The 22,634-nt window shown below is 34.7% G+C and overlaps 1 protein-coding gene across 1 annotated transcript in view; it reads left to right on the top strand.

Annotated features, from left to right (window-relative positions):
- The first annotated feature begins 8,881 nt into the window (after positions 1–8,881).
- Duox (dual oxidase) overlaps positions 8,882–22,634 on the top strand; it is a 68,516-nt gene continuing 54,763 nt past the window's right edge. Inside the window, exon 1 of the mRNA XM_090159782.1 lies at positions 8,882–9,433. Coding sequence (XP_090015908.1) covers positions 9,289–9,433 — 145 coding nt within the window. The 5' untranslated portion in view covers positions 8,882–9,288. The remainder of the gene's footprint in view (positions 9,434–22,634) is intronic.

Genomic DNA, 22,634 nt, shown 5'->3' with positions numbered 1-22,634 from the left:
GAAAAAACCTGATGGAAAAAACTACAATTTTGCCAAGGGTGGAAAAAACCTGATGGAAAAAACTACAATTTTGCCAAGGGTGGAAAAAACCTGATGGAAAAAACTACAATTTTGCCAAGGGTGGAAAAAACCTGATGGAAAAAACTACAATTTTGCCAAGGGTGGAAAAAACCTGATGGAAAAAACTACAATTTTGCCAAGGGTGGAAAAAACCTGATGGAAAAAACTACAATTTTGCCAAGGGTGGAAAAAACCTGATGGAAAAAACTACAATTTTGCCAAGGGTGGAAAAAACCTGATGGAAAAAACTACAATTTTGCCAAGGGTGGAAAAAACCTGATGGAAAAAACTACAATTTTGCCAAGGGTGGAAAAAACCTGATGGAAAAAACTACAATTTTGCCAAGGGTGGAAAAAACCTGATGGAAAAAACTACAATTTTGCCAAGGGTGGAAAAAACCTGATGGAAAAAACTACAATTTTGCCAAGGGTGGAAAAAACCTGATGGAAAAAACTACAATTTTGCCAAGGGTGGAAAAAACCTGATGGAAAAAACTACAATTTTGCCAAGGGTGGAAAAAACCTGATGGAAAAAACTACAATTTTGCCAAGGGTGGAAAAAACCTGATGGAAAAAACTACAATTTTGCCAAGGGTGGAAAAAACCTGATGGAAAAAACTACAATTTTGCCAAGGGTGGAAAAAACCTGATGGAAAAAACTACAATTTTGCCAAGGGTGGAAAAAACCTGATGGAAAAAACTACAATTTTGCCAAGGGTGGAAAAAACCTGATGGAAAAAACTACAATTTTGCCAAGGGTGGAAAAAACCTGATGGAAAAAACTACAATTTTGCCAAGGGTGGAAAAAACCTGATGGAAAAAACTACAATTTTGCCAAGGGTGGAAAAAACCTGATGGAAAAAACTACAATTTTGCCAAGGGTGGAAAAAACCTGATGGAAAAAACTACAATTTTGCCAAGGGTGGAAAAAACCTGATGGAAAAAACTACAATTTTGCCAAGGGTGGAAAAAACCTGATGGAAAAAACTACAATTTTGCCAAGGGTGGAAAAAACCTGATGGAAAAAACTACAATTTTGCCAAGGGTGGAAAAAACCTGATGGAAAAAACTACAATTTTGCCAAGGGTGGAAAAAACCTGATGGAAAAAACTACAATTTTGCCAAGGGTGGAAAAAACCTGATGGAAAAAACTACAATTTTGCCAAGGGTGGAAAAAACCTGATGGAAAAAACTACAATTTTGCCAAGGGTGGAAAAAACCTGATGGAAAAAACTACAATTTTGCCAAGGGTGGAAAAAACCTGATGGAAAAAACTACAATTTTGCCAAGGGTGGAAAAAACCTGATGGAAAAAACTACAATTTTGCCAAGGGTGGAAAAAACCTGATGGAAAAAACTACAATTTTGCCAAGGGTGGAAAAAACCTGATGGAAAAAACTACAATTTTGCCAAGGGTGGAAAAAACCTGATGGAAAAAACTACAATTTTGCCAAGGGTGGAAAAAACCTGATGGAAAAAACTACAATTTTGCCAAGGGTGGAAAAAACCTGATGGAAAAAACTACAATTTTGCCAAGGGTGGAAAAAACCTGATGGAAAAAACTACAATTTTGCCAAGGGTGGAAAAAACCTGATGGAAAAAACTACAATTTTGCCAAGGGTGGAAAAAACCTGATGGAAAAAACTACAATTGTGCCAAGGGTGGAAAAAACCTGATGGAAAAAACTACAATTTTGCCAAGGGTGGAAAAAACCTGATGGAAAAAACTACAATTTTGCCAAGGGTGGAAAAAACCTGATGGAAAAAACTACAATTTTGCCAAGGGTGGAAAAAACCTGATGGAAAAAACTACAATTTTGCCAAGGGTGGAAAAAACCTGATGAAAAAAACTACAATTTTGCCAAGGGTGGAAAAAACCTGATGGAAAAAACTACAATTTTGCCAAGGGTGGAAAAAACCTGATGGAAAAAACTACAATTTTGCCAAGGGTGGAAAAAACCTGATGGAAAAAACTACAATTTTGCCAAGGGTGGAAAAAACCTGATGGAAAAAACTACAATTTTGCCAAGGGTGGAAAAAACCTGATGGAAAAAACTACAATTTTGCCAAGGGTGGAAAAAACCTGATGGAAAAAACTACAATTTTGCCAAGGGTGGAAAAAACCTGATGGAAAAAACTACAATTCTGCCAAGGGTGGAAAAAAACCTGATGGAAAAAACTACAATTTTGCCAAGGGTGGAAAAAACTTGATGGAAAAAACTACAATTTTGCCAAGGGTGGAAAAAACCTGATGGAAAAAACTAGATTTTTCCGCCCATTGCTTTCCTGTCAAAAACCGTGTGGAAAATCGTACTTCCATGGCTTTTTCTACCTCTAGTGGCAAAATTCAATAAAAAATAAATAATAAAAGCAGTATATTCTTCTATTCTATTCACTCTTCTTCTGGCCTTTTTGTATCTCTCCTATTTGCAATGACCAAATTAGTCACTTAATAGATATATCAATTATTAATTTAACATGAAAAGAGTTTTTTCCCCTTTTTTCCGGTTTTTACCAGTTTTTGCCAACCCTAAGGGACCTGGATTTTCCGGTGGTATGAAGGGCTTGCCTGGCCACCTGAATTAAACGCATTAAAAGTCGCTAGAGGACTTGGGCCTAAGATATTAGCCAAGCTGATTATTGTTATTATTAGCGCAGACTGCGCGCTTTCTGAGCATACAATTATTCACCGAGTGAAACAGTGTAGATTCTTAGATCCATGGGTGTAATAGTCTATTAGTAAAATGCCGGCTGAAAAATGACGTCTGTCTACAGTGCCAAGTACTTGAAAACCCTATTATAATCCTAGTAGAAGCAGGCTTCGTGTTTGGGAAATAAACTATAGAACAAAATGTAAAATTCGTTGTAAATTTCTTCTGAAAACCTATTAAAGGAGTAAAATATTTTCAATTTTTCGCAGTTCGATAATCTTTAGGCCTACATCTAAGAGTACCCCGAAATTTGTTGATTTTTGACTTTAACAAAACACTATAGTGGTGGAACGAATTCTAAAGTTTCTCGAAGCCCTCGAATCTCCCAAATCTCGAAGCCTTTGAATCCTCCAAATCTTGGAGCCCTCGAATCTCCCAAATCTCCAATCCCTAGAAACTCGAAGCCCTCGAATCTCCCAAATCTCGAAGCCTTTGAATCCTCCAAATCTTGGAGCCCTTGAACCTCCCAAATCTCGAATCCCTAGAAACTCGAAGCCCTCGAATCTCCCAAATCTCGAAACCTTTGAATCCTCCAAATCTTGGAGCCCTCGAATCTCCCAAATCTCCAATCCCTAGAAACTCGAAGCCCTCGAATCTCCCAAATCTCGAAGCCTTTGAATCCCCCAAATCTTGGAGCCCTCGAACCTCCCAAATCTCGAATCCCTAGAAACTCGAAGCCCTCGAATCTCCCAAATCTCGAAGCCTTTGAATCCTCCAAATCTTGGAGTCCTCGAATCTCCCAAATCTCCAATCCCTAGAAACTCGAAGCCCTTGAATCTCCCAAATCTCGAAGCCTTTGAATCCCCCAAATCTTGGAGCCCTCGAATCTCCCAAATCTCGAAGCCTTTGAATCCCCCAAATCTTGGAGCCCTCGAATCTCCCAAATCTCGAATCCCTAGAAACTTGAAGCCCTTGAATCTCCCAAATCTTGAAGCCCTCGAATAACTCGAATCTCGTCTCTTTCGAACCCCCCGAATATCGAATTCATTGAATCCTTCATATAAGAATAATAATCAAAAAATAAAAGACAATTTAAAATAAAAGCTTTTTAATTGAAGCAAAATTTTAAATCTATAATTAATGAAAGCACAAATTTAATAATATAGTTTCCAAAAAATTACTTTTATATTCATTAAGAAGTTACAAATAAATACTGCATTTTCCAAAGTTATTAACAGTTTTTTAGGTTAGAATTCAAAAGATTCGAATAAAAAAATATTCGTGTTTTTTAATCTCGATTTTACTTCAAGAAGCGCGAGATTTTGAAACAAAAAATTCCTAAAGTCATTATTAACAACCGCGTCTATGGCTTTTGCTGCCTAAGACTAAAATATGGAAAAAACCCCAAAATGTGGCCAAAGTATCAAATATCGCATGCCTCCCATCCCCTCAGTGGAGCAGACGAAAGCACTCGTGTCGGTCTCGAGCAAGAAAAAATAATTTACCAGATGCACCCGACACGAGGGGCACCAGATAAGAAAACACTCCACATACCAAGAATATATTCATTTGTACTGTGGAGAATGACTACTTGCATCATGTAGAGCCCTGCGCAAGAGGGGGAATGAAAAACGCAACCGGTGTGCACTTCAATCGCGTTAGTTTTAGGGAACTAATGAGATTCAGGGCTTATTTTATTTTATTAAGGAGTTTACTCTTAGAAGCAACACTTAAATTCGTCTCAACATAGTCAAATAGAAGTAAATACATTATCGAACTTACCTAGTTGCCAAAGCCTAATAGAGTTGCCAGATGGGCGGTTTTCCCGCCCAATTGGGCTATTTTTCAAAGCGTTTGGAGGAAAAAAGGCTTCGACTGATTTTTGGGCTGGTTTTTGTGGTTTCGACTAAATATCGGCTAGCCAGCGGTCTAGGGAATAGTTATACGGTAAAATGTGTAGAACGGAGTGAAAGTTAAAGGAAATCGATGTGATAGTAGCATCACGGAAGTCCAAGGTGTAAAAACTACGGGTGGCTACCCTAATATTAAACCACAAGGCTGTTAAAACAAAAATTACTTTCTATATAGTAATTCTTTGACCGAAAATTATCGCATCTTTAAAATTTTACATTTTTTTTGTGAAATTTTGCTATAAAATGGAAAAAACATTTTTGACGGTGGGCGCTTTTTTGGGCTAGTTTAATTTGCGATTGGGTTGCGGGACGTCACCTATACTTGGCAACTCAGCATATCTAAGCATCCTTCAATTTCAATCTCGCGTGAAACACAAAATTCACCTGAACTCCGTAAAATAACAAAAATTGGAAAAACCACTATGATGAATACTTAAACAAAATAAGAATGCTGGAATTATAATAACGTAAAAAAACGAGAAAAAATTCGTGTTCTTCGGTGGTTAATATCGATCCAAGGCCCCAACTGACAGCAGGATGCCTTTCTTTTTCGATAAAGAAAGTTACAAAAGAGTCGCAACTTTTATTTTCTTAGAAGAATTTTCAATATAAAACGGATGTTTATTCAACTTTATCCGTAATTTTTTGCGCGTTTTCAGTATATTTCTTTAATAAAAATAAACAAAATATTTTAAAGATAAAAGCGTCCCGTTTTTATTTAATGAAACGAAATTAAAAGAAAAACAAATGAAAAGATAAAAAATTCTTTTCCGTCCTAATTTGTTTTAAAATTCCTTCCATTTTTATTATTATCAGGAATAACCTACTTTGGTGGCAGAAAAACACAAAAATTAAGCTGGGTATATTTTCTTTTCCACAGATAGCGTTTGAATTCGAGCTGATTTTAAAGTTATTACCATTGTATCCGCGTAAAGATTTGTTTTTAACGAATATCGTGGAAAAATATTCGCAAAACGTTTAATTTAGATAACAATTGAAAGTAAATTGCCCTACGTGATTTAGCTGATCTCGTCGATCAGCCAATCGAGCTTATTTTTTCGGGCGTTCAGACTTTCGAAATCGATATATTCGATTTAGTCCGAATCTTTAATTTTTAAGGAAAATTCACCGTTGAGTGGCGTCCTTGTTGCTTTTATATTACGCAAGTCGTTTCGTTGCAGTTTCAATCCGACACTTGAATGAATTCGTCTTTTAAAGAAATCGAAGTTTATCTAATTGAGAACAGAGCCCCGTAAACGTTTCGATAGTAGTGCCAGTTTAGTTTGACAAAACGCCTGGAAAGCGCCGTGGAACTCTAAACGTTTTTATTTATAAAGTAGACTGCTTAACCTACCTAATGATATTATGGCAAAATTTGGTTCTAGGAGATTTCATGAAGGTTTTATATTCTTTTCGTTTTGATATTTGTTCATACATCGGGGTCGGATTTTATTTGTCGGGTTTATACAAATATTTCTGCTTGGAAATTTAAAATAAAATATAAGGTTAAGATAAGAAGTTGCTACTATGTATGAAAATTTATAAACAAGTTAAATTTTCGAAGAATCATATCAACACCTGACATGGCCAATATCCTATACATGGGACAGACCACTATAACAGGTTTCTTAGGACAACATAAACCGTTGAAAAGAAAAAAATTAATTATAGATAAATAAATGAAGAATTAGATTAAATATAAACTGAAATGATGAAATCAGGATTGAAATTATGAAATTTGTATTTAATTGATGAAATTTGGATTTAAATTATGAAATTTGGATTTAAATTATGAAATTTGTATTTAAATGATGAAATTTGGATTTAAACGATGAAGTTTGGATTTAAATGATGAAATTTGGATTTAAATTATGAAATTGGATTGAAATGATTAAAGGATTGAAATGTTTAAATTTGGATTGAAATGATGAAATTGGATTGAAATGATGAAATTGGATTGAAATTATGAAATTGGATTGAAATTATGAAATTAGATTGAAATTATGAAATTAGATTGAAATTATGAAATTAGATTGAAATTATGAAATTAGATTGAAATTATGAAATTAGATTGAAATTATGAAATTAGATTGAAATTATGAAATTAGATTGAAATTATGAAATTGGATTGAAATGATTAAAGGATTAAAGTGATTAAAGGATTAAAATGATTAAAGGATTAAAATGATTTAATTTGGATTGACATGATAAAATTGAGATTGACATGATAAAATTGAGATTGGCATGATAAAATTGAGATTGACATGATAAAATTGAGATTGACATGATAAAATTGAGATTGACATGATAAAATTGAGATTGACAGGATTAAATTAGGATTGAAATGACGAGATTTGTGTTGAAAAAATTAGACTTGGATAGAAATGATGCGATTTGATTAAAATGATGAGATTTTGATTGAAATAATGCGATTTGAATGGAAATGATGAGATTTTGATTGAAATAATGCGATTTGAATGGAAATGATGAGATTTTGATTGAAATGTTTAATGACTATTATATCCTGATTAAAATGAGTATAATTTGAGAATGAAATAATCCCAGAGTGAAAATCAAAAAACGAATTTGACATGATTAAAAAGTGATTGAATGATTAATTAATGGACGAAATATTGAATCTTGATTTAAATGATTTTATCGCGACCAATTTTTCAATTATTTAAATGATTATTGGAATATATCCTACATTAAGCCTCTTATAGAAACAGTTTAACATTCAAAATAATCATCAGTATGACGTGGCAAAACTACACAAATTGACCTAGCCCATAATTAACATTAAATCGGTCATACCCATATATTTAAATCGGAGGGTAATGAGTAACCGAGTACGAATCACGAGGAAGAACATATTTCAACAAACCAACATGCTCAACCTTTTTCGCTAAATAAGTTATCACCGATCTTCTCATCCCGTCACACTATAACGAAATCCACGGCCTACAAATTATAGCCAAGGCATTAGTATACTAGGCTGTGGGAAGGGGAAGTCTTCCACGAACTCTTATCGGAGGGGCCGAACGGTAAATCTTAATAATAATAAAATATAGCGCGAAATCTAAATTCCGTTTGACGTGACTCTGACATTCCGAGAAATCGGCGGAGACAAAATAGTTCAACGCAACCGTCAATCTTATACGAGTCGGAAGTGACTTAAAGGCTGAGTATGATGAAACTAAACGAGTATCCTTGATACAATTCGATTGACATAAATGCCTACTTGTCCAAGAACGCGTTGAAATCAAAACAAAAACGAAAGCAATTACCTCGAGAGCTAAACGACGGAATTTTAAGAATAGTGGATATATTTTAATTTAAAATGACGGAATATTAATCCTTACATTCGCGAATCCCCGCGGGCCTACAAGAATTAACAATGCGCCCGTTTTCTACAATCATAACCTAAACAAGTAACAAGTACCACTCCCAATAAGAAAAATATTCAAGACACCGGAGTTTTAACCTTGAAGTTGTCGAGGCGGCGGAAATACCCGATTTTTTTTTACTTTTCTGCTAAGATAGATTTAAACTGTATCATATTGGGTGCATACGGCAGCTCGTGAATTCCTTTATCCCTGTGACATTTAATAAATGTATAATTTGGGAAAATACCAGGTGTGGTTTTGAAACGTTTCACGTTGAATCGTTTCTGGGCAAATTGGCAAAATACCCTTTATATATGGCGAAGACGATATCGGGGATGTCCCCTTTTCAAAAAACAGGCTCATTATTTATCTTTCGTTATAAATCAGGCATAAAAGTGAACTTTCTCAATACTTATATAGTATATGACCAAGCTACTGCTATTACAAATACATTTTTTTTCCTTTTAATCTTCCAATTGCGTAAAAACGGGTAATAAAAAATTCAACCCCTTAGAGTTCCAACCGTTCCCGCCAGGTAGCGCCGCCGTTCTCATTACCCCCGTCTTACGTGGAACCACTCTCTTCAAAAAGGAATAGGTAAAAAGAGCGGCATCTTCGAAACGGGTGAGTCAGGTGAACTCCGTGACGGTGCCGAATACACCACACCATCTCCGGATAAATTCCCCGCCTTCAAAATTACCCCGAGCCATCCGGAGAGGTCTTACGTAGCCCGTGACGTCACTCCCCTCCTTAACTTCCGCCCACCCCCGAAAAAGTCGCGCTTAGTGGGTTTTCGTCGGAATAGACAGGGCTGAGAGGCAGTGTAGGTCACCCGCGCGCGGACATACCAGCTTGGCTCGCTTCGGCGTGCTCTCTCACTCTACTACGTAAGGAGTGACTCTGCGGAGATACGTCGCTCGACTGCTGAAGATATATTCAAAAGCCCGGAAAAGAAATTAGGGAATAGATTTCTTCCCTTCGGCTTTCTGGCGGACGGCACCAACTCATTGCGGCAGATTTTTCCGAGCCGGCATAACAGGAAATAAATTCGCTTCTTAGCCGCCGCTTTTTACTGTTTTTTCTCCAAACCACCTTTTCACCCGTTCGAAAGAAGCGTTTCGACTTATATTTTAAAACGTATATTATAAATTATTTAAAATTGACCCGACAGTCACTCTCATGTACGCGATTATCGTAAGTAGTTATTTATCCGATTTAGGGTAGTTTTATTTGGACAAAAGAATACGCGCGGAGTTCCAACAAGATCTCCTCCTCGTAACTATGAGACTATTGAAGGATGGTTTGACATCCGCACCAACCAGAATTATACAAAGGAACTACGTTGTGTTTTTGTTAACGTTATGGATCTCGACCAGGATAGCCCTTTCAATAGATACATTGGGATACAAAGAACTAGATGGAGATAGTAAGTGACCTTTTATTTTATTTTAAATTTTGCTACGGTACTACCAAAGTTAAAGAAATATTAGATAAATGGTAAAAATTACTACGGCTTTCAATCGCTTTCATAGTGATAATATCAGTCTTTAATTTAGAGTTCTTTGTTCTTCGGAAATAAAATTCGCAACCTCGCTGTATGCTTAGCATTTCGCAAAAATGAACTCCTTAGCGAAAATAAAGACATTCGCGGCTTCAAAACAGTGTGAAAAATCTTACCCACGCTAGTTTTCACCATTAGCTCGCTTTAATTGCGCCAATACGGGCTGCGAAAGTCGTGTGAACCCAAGCGCGTAGCGCCAGCTATTCGGAAAAAGTTAAGGGACACGCTAAATTCTTTCCCTGACGAGATGTATAAAATGATTTCGCGTTTTTCTCTTCGTATACGGGTTAATGGGTTAGCCGTTTGGCGCTCGCAAAATTATCTCTCCAACCAAAATTATCAAATTCTTTTAAACGCTTTTGTACTAAACTAACGGAAGTTAATAAGCAAATTGACCAAAACCACGAAATTACGATATGAAATACAGAAAGAATTGGGCGAATACTTTTGGCTAACCATCGCTCTCCTATTGTTCGTGGGTATTTAATTACACTCCATTTTTTTTGCTTTACGTGGCTTCATGGTCAAATGGATTTTTCCCAGCTTTAATGAGCCCCCAATCGAAGTTTCTGATCGTTTAATGTCCCCTTCAACTCGCGCGCGTTTCCGAAAAACCAAAACCCAAAAACTGGATCTCTACCGTTCTTTTTAATGTTCATTTCTTCTTCCAAACTCTTTCTCGTTACAATCGTCCCTTGGATTTGGTGTGCCGAAGATAAATAATTGCCATACACGTATAAAACCCAGCTCCGGCGATTTTTAGGAACACCGGATCCGGCTGGCCTTGGTAGAAAACTATTTTATACTTTATTAATTTGAATTTCCCGTTTTCTAAGTTAATAATTTTACGAGAGAGCGACGCCTATATTCTTAATAGTTAGGTTTCCCTTTAACTATACCGTATACAAGATGAAAAAAGCACCACTTTTTTTTTACAAACAAAGTATAACAACCTACTTACAAGGCCATATTTTTTTCATAAGGAAAAATAGCTCGTAATACATCGATTTATATCATTTATGCATCGGCTTTAGCTGATAGAATTACGCGCTATTCGAAGAAATTTCTCATATAAGATATTATCGATAAATCGGCAGCCAAATCCCTAATTAAAAACTCTTTAAGATTTAAGGGGAATGCACCATTTAGCCGCGCGTTGCGGTATCCAAGTTTTAAAAACGTAGAAGCCAAAACCCTTCAGCCGATAATTACACCCAATTCCAAACCGGAAGATTTTTATTTTGGCAAAGTGTTTTTTCTACCCAAAGTGTATGACCCTTGAGGCTTATTAGATTCTGTATATCTTTGATGCCGAGTAAATATGACTGTATACTGGTACTTTGAATCAGAACCCACTTTTTTCAACAATGGACGCGTATAAGAAACAATCGGCCCTGAAAATAACGAGAATCTCCACCGCGATAAATTCGAAGAAAGGTTTACGCGGAAAATTATGGCTCTTATTTAGCGTTTCAATTTCTTTTATATAAATTATTTGGCATTGTTTCGTATTTGTGAGTTATATTTTGTATGATATATATTAAGGATATTTAAAAGATAGCTTATTTCGTGGAGCATAATTTAAAAAAGTAGTTAACTTTTTTTGTGAAATTGAAAATCATGTTTTGGAAAAATTAAAGATTTTCTAATAGTAGATTAATTTCCGAGGGCCAGAACACTCTGTTAAATCAACATTAATTTCATACATATTTTTTTTTATAAAACCAAAACTACACATTTGATTTTAATAACATTTACTCATGATTTAATCACGATTTAATAACGAAAAGATAGATTTGTCTCTCGACTAATTCTATGATTTTTTTTAAGAATACGGAATTGTTTTTTCTAATTTTAATTTTAATATTTTAAAAGTAACTGGGTTTTCAAAATAAAAGCAATAAGTAACTTAAAGAATTAAAAAGTATTTCAAACAAAAACTTATCCGTTTTGTTAATGTGGAAATTTATATAAAATTAAATATTAAATTAAAATATTAAATTATGTCCCTATACGCCTTAAAATATTCCCAAAATCCCTTGAAGATAGAATACTTCATTCCATTATTACGCAGTAGAATCGGGCTTAAGCACCCTTGGGGATAATTTTAGACTAGAAAAAAGTCAATAATTTTAATTAGGCGTTTTATATATAGCAGAGAGCTTAAGCACTGCAAAACGGCTAAAGAAAAAACGAGGCAGAATATTACTTTTAATCAGCGCATTTCTTAAACCTAATAAAAATCCAGCTGATTTTTCGTTAGGCTTTGGATTGATAGAAATATTTTAGACGTTTATATCTACGCGTTTCGCGGTGATTATACCCTCGAATGACGCTCCAGCACGTGGTGGGTGTTAGATACGAGAACGATTTAGGAACTGTAACTACAGCCGCTCGCAGATACAGTTGGGAGTGGTATTTTATAAGTCTCTGTTAGGGTTTAGCGGCGAGCGCTCAATATGTCCTTGGTTTCAAGGTCCTCGCGTACCTGCCATAAGATATACCTGTACCCCCTCTGTAATGTATAAATTGTCTATCGTGGATACTGGTTGCCACGTTCAAAAGATGAAGAGAATAAAAAAAATATTTTTAACTAGCTCTCTTTGGAATTTCTTTTGAAACGTATGGGGCCCGGAAAATATACTGGAATTCGTTTGATTTCTTATACAGAATATTACTAAAGGGCGCTACTGAACCTGAGCAGTATTTTATTAGAGCTTTTTTAAACTTGCTAATTTAAAAATAAGATGTATTTTGACTATTGAAATTACTTAGCTTTTTCGCGAACATTTTGTTCACGTTATTGGTTTTTTTCTTTAAAATAATATAAAATTGTGGAAATAGGAATTTCATATCATTAATTTCGCTGCCAACAGTAGCATCAAATTTATATTAAAATTATGAATTAACGATATGTTAGTTTAAATTATGTGTATGTGAAGCGTTTAAATCACCTTACACAAGGCTTTTTTGTGTAAAAAAATTAACTAATAATAAAACATTACTCGCGAAAATTTATGACGAATTACAAAATCATAAAATTTGAATACGTTTTCAGGGCAATGATATAAGTTCGTATAAAAACTCGTTCCATACACGGTTTTGAAACTTAATTCGTATCCGCATAAATAAAATACGACACTATACGGTATTATGACTTAACCCTTTATAGAAATCAAGTTTTAATTGATTTGCAAAAATCATATTAGCAATACGTGAAATTATGTCAAGTTTGCCCCGAGAATTAGGGCAATATAGCAAAAATGTCCATGGATGAAAAAGGTTTAAAATCATTTATAGTAAACTAGTTTCGTTCGCAAAATATATACTAAACAATAAATCATCAAACTAAGTGTCTAAAATCTCACTTGGAAAATGTTCCCTCACTTAACAATGAGCCGCTGCGAGATTCATTTTAGATACAGCTAAACAATAGAATTAAAATCACGAGAAAAAGAAATCGTCGCGAAGATTTGAATTGATTAAAAAATAACCATTATTGTCTGTTTTAAATTTCCAGAAACGTTTATTTTTTCTTTTTTCCCCGTTTCTTCGAATAAAGTCGAAAAGGTTGAAAAAGTGATAAAGTTATTTTTTAATTATAGAATGGCGCCAAGCGTATCGGAAAAATTGATCGAAAATTTAAACAAAAAATCATTTTTTTTCTTCATCTCGAAGATTAAAATTTTCATAACCTCAAAAAAGTCAATTATATACTAAAAAAAATTTAAAACAATTCTAAAATATGTTACTGATAAAACCGAGATATCAACCACGTATTTTTCCCTCCTGAATATTTTTTCCCGAAATCAGTATAGATTTTAAACTGGATATATTTTAACTGATTAAAATCAAATTGTACAATGTGTGGTAATAGGCGGTATTTTTTTAATATCCAATATAAAGAAAAAAAATTTCATTTTAAAGAAAACTCCAAGATTTTTTCAAAACTTAATAAAATCATTCTGTGGGTGAAAGTATAGGTAATGTTAAGAAAAACAAGAGGCCCAAAAGAATTTTTCCAATCGAATTACCCGACACCAAAGTCCAAGATCGGAATGTCAAATACCCGTCTTTAACTTTAGTGTCCGGTCAATCGAGACTTAAGCCAGTAGAAAAAAGTAAATGAAAAAGTCGACACGGATGAACGACTTTTGAAAAACTGGGAAATATATAAATTGTAAAAAATTGAATAGGAAGAAACGAATGGAAAAAGTTATCTTTTAAATTTTATCAAGAGTATTTGAATATTTTTGTGTTCAGCGTAAGTTTTTTTTCGCTACCGGAGACAGAGTTTAACTAGAAAATACGTGGGAAGAGAAAATATACGATGTACTAATATACATATCATTTGCATGTAGCGACAGAAAAATATGAAAGGGAAATTTTTATCTTCAAAATTTGTATCTCGTAAGAATTGAGAACGTGAATTTGTGAACTACAACGTAAATTTAAATTTCTAAATATTAAATATTATCAACTACAAATCTTGAGAAGGTGATATTTTATTCTGGCATTTACATTTTCTTAAGTGTTGGTAAGACTTACAACCTACAACTTGGTTTCATTTCCGTTCGGATTATGGTATTAGAAATGTTTATCTCTTCAACCGCTGAGCTTCGATTTTTCGGCCAACGCTGCCACCCAACCCACACTCACGCGAATAAAACAGAACATTCAGCGGATTAAACGTATCACAACTTCTTAAAAATCACCAGCCAAGTCATTTTAAGTAATCCCTTTTAAACTAATAAAAAATGTATCTTACGAAATTCACTGTAATTCGGTGTTATTTTACGATTTGAAAGACATCCCAGTGTGAACTTCTTCCTCTTTTCGGTTTAAAAAGTCAAGAGATTTAATCTTAATTTATTAAGGACAACAAGTTTTTCTAAAATGTCATATGAGATAATGACGTCACGATCCCAAATTACAGTGATTAGAATATAAATTGATTACGTAAATTGATTAAAAGAAGACATTTTCGACAACATCACCCTTTTTAAAAAATAAAATAAGCGAGGGTTAAAATTTATGGTAAGTCAGTCCTAATGCTGTTTAGATTCAGGTTTTTATCAACAAACTAAAAAAGGCTACCAGTAATATCAGATTTTGGGGAAATTCTTTATACCAAGTTGAAAGCGTGGGCAGAACCGCGCGATCTTGACCCCACGGCGCGAAAATTTGACCTTTTCATTTTGTACACGATGGGTGTACAGACGGGAGTGCAATAAATTGCTTTCTTCCCCAAATCATTGTTGTGTCAAAAATTAACGCCCGGAATCAGTTATTTTTCATTTTACGAGAGGCATCAAATAACGCACTCAATAAGAGATCAAACATATCAAAAGCAAATATGATTCGGTAGCTTTAAGTAGTAACTAGAAATAAATCAATTTAATCGTGACTGTATTGGAATGTCATTGAAACGTCAAAGAAATGATTTTCACAAAGAGGAAGAGTGGTGTATTTTTTAAAATCATAAAATTATTATTCCATATACTCTTTGAAAAGTAACTGCTCCATATAGACATTCATTTTCACCATCACTTGTCTAGAATTAAATTCAGGAATCGCATCAAAAGGAGAGAGTACAAACTTTACCGGCGTCGTTTCTTTTGGTTGGGCTATCTTATAACTCAAGCGTTCCGTCCAAGGCCTTTAAATCTGTTTTGACGTCTTTTGAATAACGTAATAATCGTACATCTTTTCTAAAAATCTACCGACTAATGTACGATCAAGGACATACGATTATTTACCGCCGGACAATGGGCGCTTATTTGCCGCGTGTTCAAAGGCGCGCTCATTCTGCATACGTATACAAAAATACACTCAAGGCTATTTTGAGGTAAAAAAAGGGTGGGTGAAGTCTGATTTGAATATAGTGGCGGTACTTTTCATAAAAAATATATACGTTGAGAAATATTATCATGTCATTGAAACTATAAAAAATATTAAAAGGTGTATTAGAGATAAACTGTAAACGTCTATAGTACTATTTTGGTTATCAGGTCAATGTCGGATTGATTGTAATATGTTAAATTACTTTTTAGATAGTAGTTTATAGAAATCATTGTTTATTAATAATGTAATTAGGTATAAACGAATTAAAACAATGGAACTTAAATGTCCAAAAGTATTGGAGATAAATGTCCAGAAGAGCTGCAATGATATATTCCAAATATTGGCAGTGAGTTGTCCAAAAGAGCTGTTAAGAGTGGCAGTGAAATGTCAAAAAAATGTTGCAGTTAAATAAATGCAAATTAGTTGCAGTGGAATGTCCAAAAGAGTTGCAATTAAATAAATCTCAATGAGTTGCAATTAAATAAATCTCAATGAGTTGCAGTGAAATGTGCAAAAGAGCTGCAGTTAAATGTTCAAAAGAGTTGCAGTTAAATGTTCAAAAAATGTTGTAGTTAAATAAATCCAAATGAGTTGCAGTTAAATACATCCCAATGAGTTACAGTTAAATAAATTCCAACGAGTTGTAGTTAAATAAATCCAAATGAGTTGCAAGTAAATAAATCCAAATGAGTTGCAGTTAAATGTCTAAATGAGTTGCAGTTAAATGTCTAAATGAGTTGCAGTTAAATGTCTAAATGAGTTGCAGTTAAATGTCTAAATGAGTTGCAGTTAAATATCTAAATGAGTTGCAGTTAAATGTCTAAATGAGTTGCAGTTAAATGTCTAAATGAGTTGCAATTAAATAAATCCAAAAGAGTTGCAATTAAATAAATCCAAATGAGTTGCAGTTAAATGTCTAAATGAGTTGCAATGAAATAAATCCAAAAGAGTTGCAATTAAATAAATCCAAATGAGTTCCAGTTAAATGTCTATATGAGTTGCAGTTAACTTTCCTAAACAATTAAAAATAAATGTTCTAAAGATTAGAGTTCAATTTCTAAGAGAATCCAATTATATATTTTAAAAAGTAGAATTGAATGTACAAAACTTGAGCTAATGCCAATTTCATCGTTTATATTTTGTTCTTAGGTGATGTAATAAAATTTAATTCTTCACCCAAAAACATTTCCACGTTTAAAATCTCGAGAGCGAATCCCCACAGGCATATCACGTAAACTGAGTTCCAGGATATCATAAATAATATTCCGCGAAGATCATCAGTATATACGTAATGACCTTCCTTGATCCATTTACAATGGATATCGGCCCTTCTTACGACCTCTAAATTTATCCTTCGTAACAATCCATTCATCGTTAATTATTAGATTAAGCGTTAGCCAACGAACGAGACGAGTGTATACCAATCAGCTTTTTCGCGTTTTGGCAGATGTGCTTGTGGTCCATAAATTTTAACGGATTGCCAAATGGATGAAACGAAATTCAGGAAAAAATGATACTTTTTTAAAGACACGTACGTGTATTTAAAAGATATTGCTAATATCTATATTAGAACGCGTAAGGTTAAAATATGTCGTGATTCAATTTTCTATAAGCCTATCAATTAAAACGGCCTTGCGTGAGTGAGAAACATCCGTTTTATCTTTAGAAAAGTTTGTTTTGGAAAAGAAATCAGCCAATATATTTTTTTTTTTGCGTTGTACAAGGATTTTCCGATTCAAACCCACGCGCTGAAAAACCTCGTCAAAATTAGCTGTGCTATGCATTAAATATTGTATAGATCATTACAGGCAATGTTAAAGATAAACTAACAAACCTAGACCGCTATACCAAAAACATAGACCATTATAAGAAAAACCTAGGCTGCTATAGAAAAAACGTACACCGCATTAAGGAAACACGTAGACTACTATAGAAAAACCCTAGACCACGATAGGGAAACCATTTATCACTGTAGGAAAACCCTAGGCCATTGTAGGAAAACCCTAGACCATCATTGAACAGATAAATTAAACCAACGAAAACCCTAGACGTATAAATAGAACAAAAAGACACAATAAAACCCCGACACTAGAACAAAAAGACACTTTAAAACCCGGACACTAGAACCAAAATACACTATAAAACCCGGACAGTAGAACCAAAAGACACTTTAAAAACTGGTCAATAAAACAAAAAGACACTATAAAACCCAGACACTAGAACCAAAATACACTTTGAAACCCAGACACTAGAACAAAAAGACACTTTATAATCAGGACACTAGAACAAAAACTCACTTAAAAACCCAGACACTAGAACAAAAAGACACTTTAAAACCAGGACACTAGAACAAAAACACACTGTAAAACCCGGACAGTAGAACCAGAAGACACTATAAAAACTGTTCAATAGAACAAAAAGACACTATAAAACCCAGACACTAGAACCAAAATACACTTTAAAACCCAGACACTAGAACAAAAAGACACTTTAAAACCAGGACACTAGAACAAAAACACACTATAAAAGCCAGTCAATAGAACCAAAAGACACTATAAAAACTGGTCAATAGAACAAAAACTAACTAAAAACCTAAACCACATAAATTACACCACGTTCGTCTATTATAAATTACAAAATCTCAAATAGCAATACACTAAATCTAAATATTCAAACCACCCTGTACAAGATTCCCTTCTGAAAAATGGCCAAGGCGTGACTTTACGTAAAATTGCTTCTCTTCATATATAATTCTTCTCGGCACATATTAGGGAAGCCGCGAGAAAGAAATAAGACCTTTAATAATAATATTACGGGGAAAAAAGTATATTTTATAGCGTTATCACGAAATTATCATCTCGAGCAACACCTCCCGAAAAGAAAAGCAGACCAAGAATAACGGCTTAATGACGCCAAGCAACAAAACCAGGGTTTATTTTCTTCGCAACGCGTTTAATACATTACATCTCGCGCATTCACCCTCACTGTAAATAGGGGACTTTTATAGCCGCTGTTATGTATAGGGAGATTATTATATCATAATTATCATTGCGCGAGAGCTATCTCATACGCCAAGAAGACTGGCCTGCCGAAAACCCTTTCATTGTTGTTAAAGACGTTAAATTACGGGGTTTATCTATAGCCTATCTTTTCTTGTTGGTGAAGATATGGGTTCAGTCTACGAAGCGGTTACGAACCAAATTAATGAACGTTATATCAGTGTTGCCATTTAATCTCTTCATCTGGAAAGGTTCTCGTATATCTGTCACCACGATTGTGAATCCGATATTTTTTAGGTTATTTTCACCGTCAGAAGTTTAATTTTATCAAAAATAAAATGTAGAATTATTTTATATAAATTTTTTTAGACGATTTTTAGGGTAAGATTAGGCCGAAAAATCCCCACCTTTGGTAGTGGTTGAAGGTAACAGCGACTTAGAGTATAAACTAAACACGGTCTGTCCATATACTCATCCCCTTAAAAGTCAATCAGTGCAGTTATTTCATTAGATCCCTAAATCATGACTGAGTAGTAATTTAGTACAGGAATTTCACTGGTTCCCAAAAGCTGACGTATTCTGACATAACTGAGTATAGTACAGTAATTTCACTGGTTCCCAAAAGCTGACGTATTCTGACATAACTGAGTATAGTACAGGAATTTCATTGGTTCCCAAAAGCTGATGTCTTCTGACATAACTGAGTATAGTACAGGAATTTCATTGGTTCCCAAAAACTGACGTATTCCGACACGACTGAGTAGTACAGGAATTTCATTGGTTACCAAAAGCTGACGTCTTCCGACACGACTGAGTAGTACAGGAATTTCATTGGTTCCTTATAACTGACGTATTCCGACACGACTGAGTAGTACAGGAATTTCATTGGTTCCCTAAAACTGACGTCTTCCGAAATGCAAGCATGTGACGTTTTTACTCCCCCCTTCCTTTCCTGCCGAGGGAAAATTCAACCATTATTGGCGCGAATCGTCTCCAGATATTCAGTTTCTCTAAGTTGAAATAAATATATTATTCGTTCAATTTATGTCCTTTAACTAGATGTGGGGTCAATCTTTGAATTTAGCTTCAAAGAAACCTTTTGTTAAATTTAGGCAATGGACACTTAGTTCCAGCTAGATTATAACAATTATTGACTCTCCTTGCTTCCCGCACCTTTAAATTCCAACCAGAAGAAACTCTAGTTATAATTAGCTGGAAATCCCTAGATTAGTGAGGTCATAAAAATCCCAATTTTTTTTCTTAGAATACAACTTTCAACTTTGACTTTCTCGGAGCGATTTCCGACGATAAGAATCACGAAATAATGTATACTAATTATAATTTTTTCCCGTCATTAAAGTTAAGATAAAATTATCATAAATAAAAACCCCGATCCAGACCTGTTTCGTTCATTAGAAACAATTACTGCGGGATAAAGGAAAAATGAAACGCGGAGCCGGATATGGCAAAGGCCCAAAGGTTTATATTTAAATACACTTATAATCATTAGCTCAAAAAAATTCCCTTTCTTTTCAAGTGGAATTTTTTTGTACTAGAAAGTACATTATGAACTTGAATTCCCTTTTTTTTAAACAAAATTCCTTTTGTATGTTGACCTTGCGTGTATTTAAAAACCCTCAAAACACAAAAATTAAAAAAAAAATTAAAAACTTCTAAAGGTAAAGTTCATGGATTTTCGCACGAAGAACGTCAAAACTTTTAATTCCCATTGTATTATTTTTTTTGATTAAATATTACCACTCGTAAAATTGCAAGGTTACAATTTCTTAGCGATGATTTTGGAACTTACGTAGTATTAAAATTCTTCACCTTGTTTTAGAGTAACTGTATCGAGCCAAGGCTTAAATAAGACAGTTAAAAAACCCTGAAAATATTTGTAACACAAAATAGCGATGCCACGTAACTACGCTCGTCGGTAAAACTAAAACGGAAAATCGTTTAAGCGTACTCTAAGCGCCAAAACATCTTTATTTACGGGTGTTACACGTTTCACTGTGGTTGTGTTTCAAAGATTTGACCCCATTTTGACGGGGTGCGACCGCCAAAACGGTTGCAAGGTTATGGCTCTACCCATTACCCATCCAGTGCCTCTCTGGCTCTCGAAGAGCCTCTCGACTACGCTCCGAAAAGGCCTTTCGTAATTAATTAAATATATCGAGATATTTCCTACGAAAAATCGACCTTGAGTTTGCGGGAGCTAAGACCAAAGAAACACCTGATAAAGGGTACGTTCAAGAAGGTTACAAACCTGTTAAGAGCTGTTGGATTGGGTTTAATCGTCATGATTTATAGCTAGTATTATAAAGGAAGCTCTTTATTTTGACTTATAATATATAATTGATATATTTATATCAATTCAATTTAATTCTAAAATGAATAGACCATATTTGGCTATTTTGAACAATAGCCCCGCCACCTAGTTTCCACTTTTTAGTTACACCATACCAACGTACTTATTAAGGGGAATCTAATGGTGCAAAAATTATAAGCCGCAAATAATTAATTTTAAAGATATTCTAATTTAAAGATGTACGAACCGAACGGTTCGGGGCGTAGAATTCACTCCGCGGCGAAGAGAGCTCGCCGTTTTTTCCCGGTCGAAAATCAGCCTTTCTTTATTTATTGGGAGTGGTAATGGAGCCAGTAGGACTGCAATATTCGCGAAATATGCTGATGGCGCCAGTAGGACCACAATATTTTCGAAATATGCTGCTGTAGTAGACGTGGGGTCTAATGATTAAAATGACGGTGCCCGAAACAAAGCTTTTGTTAAAGGATTAAAATGACGGCGGGCTACTATATAGGTAGGAAAGAAACATTTCCCAAACCGTATTCAACGATTCTTTAAATTCCTAGATTTTAATTTTGGATAACGTGGGGCTGATGACGAAAAAGAAAAATGTAGACATGCAAAACATTACTAACTTAATATTTTCGGTATTTTCGCGGTATTTAAACGAATTTTAGGGGTTTTGGTGGGGAAAATAGGTTAGGTTATTTATATTATTAGGTTAGTTGTATTATTATCGGGTTGACGATACTTGATGCGTCAGGCTTGGTGCTGTCCTCTAGGTTGCGTTATAGATGGCCCATAGCTTTTTTTAGTATGGGGTTGGGGAGGCGCCGCGCGCCCCCAGCGCTCGAGCGAAGCAAGTGCGCGGCGCCGTCAGGCGCCATTACTTAGAATACATTCGACGTTGTATAAGTCAACATCACACAGAATACATATAATATGACATAGTATGATTAAAAAAGCCTATAATGCGTTGAAATACGGGGAAAAATCCCAACCCTTAAAAGTTAGTACTGTTTTGCATTTCAGCCTTCTTCTTTTTCGTCATCAGTCCTACGTTATCCTAAAAGTATTAAAATCTAGGAATTTAAAGAATCGTCCTACCTCATCCAACATGAGTGCGCGGCGCCGTCAGCCGCCAAGGTATAGTCTTTGGGCAATTTTTAATTAACTTTTTAAATAATGCTTTGAGGGGAATAATTTTCGCGCCATTGGAATCTCCTTAAAAAGTACTTTAAGGAGGGTCGAGAAAGGGGGGCAAAGGGGGTGGCGGGGCTATTGTTCCATTTTACCCAATATTTATTCAAATGTTATATCAAAAATTTATTTATTTATACTCAGGGAGAATTAATATGTCGAGATTATTTTTAGCGTTTCTCCAATTCCACCCGTTGGGGCCCCCGGTATGCTCCTCCGCTTTAATAAAATCAAATAATACTGCAATCTCATTGGTTCTTAAAAATTACGTTTTCCGACGCGATTAACGCTGCTGCGAGGACGCAAAAAATAAGACCGCCTCCTTCCCCCCCCCCCCCTTAGCGTGACGCGGTTAGGGCCTCAACGTGTCCGTCGATAGTCTCGACATATTCATTATCCCTGAGTATAAATAAATACATTATTGGTTATATATATTAATAAATGTATATATACCAATTTCTTATCCTGATAACCATTTCTCTTGTATACAAGTATTTCAAAAAGCGCGCTATAAACTTTAGCCTTACTAATAAAACTAAAACACGTGACCATTTATTCAGTGACTCGCGCATGCGCGTAGGGGAGGAAAGAAAAGGAGAGCGGCATTTATTGAAGCACCTATTTTAATCAGTCAGCGTTTTGAATCCATTTGGCGTATTTGAAATTAGTAAACAAATCTATATACACCGAATTTATCTTTAATTTCTTAATG

Source organism: Leiobunum rupestre, chromosome 10 (genome assembly GCF_980474605.1).
Source record: "Leiobunum rupestre chromosome 10, qqLeiRupe1.1.hap1, whole genome shotgun sequence".
Taxonomy (NCBI): Eukaryota; Metazoa; Arthropoda; class Arachnida; order Opiliones; family Sclerosomatidae; genus Leiobunum; species Leiobunum rupestre.
The sequence above is the reverse complement of the archived record's forward strand: the minus strand, read 5'-3'. Positions and strand labels throughout refer to the sequence as shown.